The 2151-nt window shown below is 36.5% G+C and overlaps 1 protein-coding gene across 1 annotated transcript; it reads right to left on the reverse strand.

Annotated features, from left to right (window-relative positions):
- Positions 1-817: 817 nt before the first annotated feature.
- On the reverse strand, positions 818-1837 carry LOC102807327 (galanin receptor type 1-like). The gene has a single exon (XM_006820033.1). The coding sequence runs from the start codon at positions 1835-1837 to the stop codon at positions 818-820; it is 1020 nt and encodes a 339-aa protein (XP_006820096.1).
- Positions 1838-2151: the final 314 nt, after the last annotated feature.

Consider the following 2151-nt stretch of genomic DNA (forward strand, 5'->3'; position numbering starts at 1 on the left):
AAAAGTTAAAATCGAACGAATAAAATGCTATTTTACTAGTAATTTCCATAGACGCCGATGAAAATACATTTCCAAGTTTAAAAAAAAAACTACTAAAATATTGTCAATTTTAAATACTTCTAGACAGCAAAAAGGTACCTTGTGAGACACTATATATTTTTCACCACATGTCACCAAGAAAAAACAGAGATATTGAGATATTTTCTGGCCATAGTTGAAGTGCCCTAAAACAGACAAAACGGACTATTTATGGTGACCACATATTTTCATTTCGTTTTCCTAATCTGTACCAATTGACATATCAAATAGATAAAAGTAAAGAAAATGACAATAATTTTACTTTTGTGTAGCGTTCTACCTTAATAAGACATATATTCTAAATGTTAGTTAGTGAAATATACGACTTCATTATACTATGTATTATCTACTGTGTCCCCCAAGTGGTTTGGATGATAACATTGCTGGTAATCTTACTATGTCATAATACTCAATATACGTAAAACTACATTATACGCAACAACTATCCTTATTAAAATAGATATACACACGAGACTACATGCTATGAAAAGTTACTACATACTGTATATGGATATGTGATTCCAAAGGCGCCTACGACACAAGATCGCATAGTAACGAGACCCGGAGTGACTTTAATTCTGCCGTTATAATGTAGTTCAGTTTGTACAAAAATTGTAACCGCTATAATCTACCTGGGTGAAAACGCTCATGTAACTCATTTTATAAACACAAATATCAAACATTGCAATAGTTCATTTCATGACAGTTTTCAATATTATCACAGATTTAACGCGTCTCCTCAAACACTGTGGTCGACGGTGTGCACTGTTTGGGCTTGTGTCTGTTCTGAACTTCCAGGTAGTATTTTTGTTGTTTTCTTGCAGAACACAATTTGCAACCCATCTCTGAATTGCTTGTTTTTAAATGAATAAATCATTGGATTGAGGCAAGAGTTGCAGAATGCAAGGATTATGAAAAATTGATAGTACGTGGCATAGTGATCCAGCGGTGCGCCATAGTTGAACGCTAAAAATAACGTCTGATTTGGTGCCCAACAAACTGTGAATGTTATCACCACTATAAATAACATTTTTACCACTTTTTCCCGCGCCTTCAAGAGGGAATATGCCGGGCTGTTGTTTTCGTTGCGAGACAGCATAGCTTTGGCATGCTGCTTCAAAAACACGAGGATCCTTGTGTAAACAATCAACAGAATGATTACGGGAATGAGAAACGATGCAAGGTAGAGTAGGACGCCAACAGCCAGTCGGTAATTCTCATTTGGCCACCAGATTATACATGACCGGAGAGTGTAATCGTATGGAAATATGTAAAAAGCCAGGCTTTCTACAGTTGCGGCGCACAGCCAAACGATGAGAATGAATATATGACAATTACGTTTAGTAAATATCTTCTTGTGCTTGGTCGACATCACAATAGCAAAATAGCGCTCAATGGTAACAGCAACAAGATTGAAAACCGAAGCCTTGAAGCTGATCCACAAGAAGGCGGTGGAGTAGATGACACGGCAGTAGAGCTCCCCGGCTAGATTTGATGGAATGTAACTCGGGATTGGAAGGGGTAGAATTGTCAATGAGGAGATAAAATCGGCGCAGGCCAAACTGATTATAAAATAATTTGTCGTTGTTCTAAGCCTCTTTACACTGGTAAAAACTGCAATGACCAAAAGATTCCCGACGACTCCAAGAATAGACAGGATAACCTTACATAACTCTACCCATCCAAATAGGCTGGTAACGTTTACGGGTGGTTCAGTAGTAGTGATGTTACTGTTATAAATCATCGTACTGTTCGCCATTATGAAGTTTTTACTTGATATCACCTGAAGCAAAATATAAGTAACAATACCATAAGCTTATACAAGTAAAGAACACTTATAACAATGAATAATTAGGTATGTTAACAATGTTAAAACACAGTCGCAATGCAGACATTGATCAAATTTCGTCTAAGCAAACAATGTTCTTCACACGCGATGTATACGTCACGTGGGACCTTTATCGATTACGACACGGCGTGACATATGTGATGCTTTGACAAACACATTAATATGTATTGAGGAAAGATATTTTTAAAAGTATTAAACATTTTGATGTATGGCTGAAAATTTCC

This window comes from Saccoglossus kowalevskii, chromosome 5 (genome assembly GCF_978046115.1).
Source record: "Saccoglossus kowalevskii chromosome 5, keSacKowa6.1, whole genome shotgun sequence".
Lineage (NCBI taxonomy): Eukaryota > Metazoa > Hemichordata > Enteropneusta > Harrimaniidae > Saccoglossus > Saccoglossus kowalevskii.

Coding starts and splice junctions, on each gene's coding strand:
- LOC102807327 (XM_006820033.1), bottom strand. CDS start 1,837: ATGGCGAACAGTACGATGATTTATAACAGTAACATCACTACTACTGAA.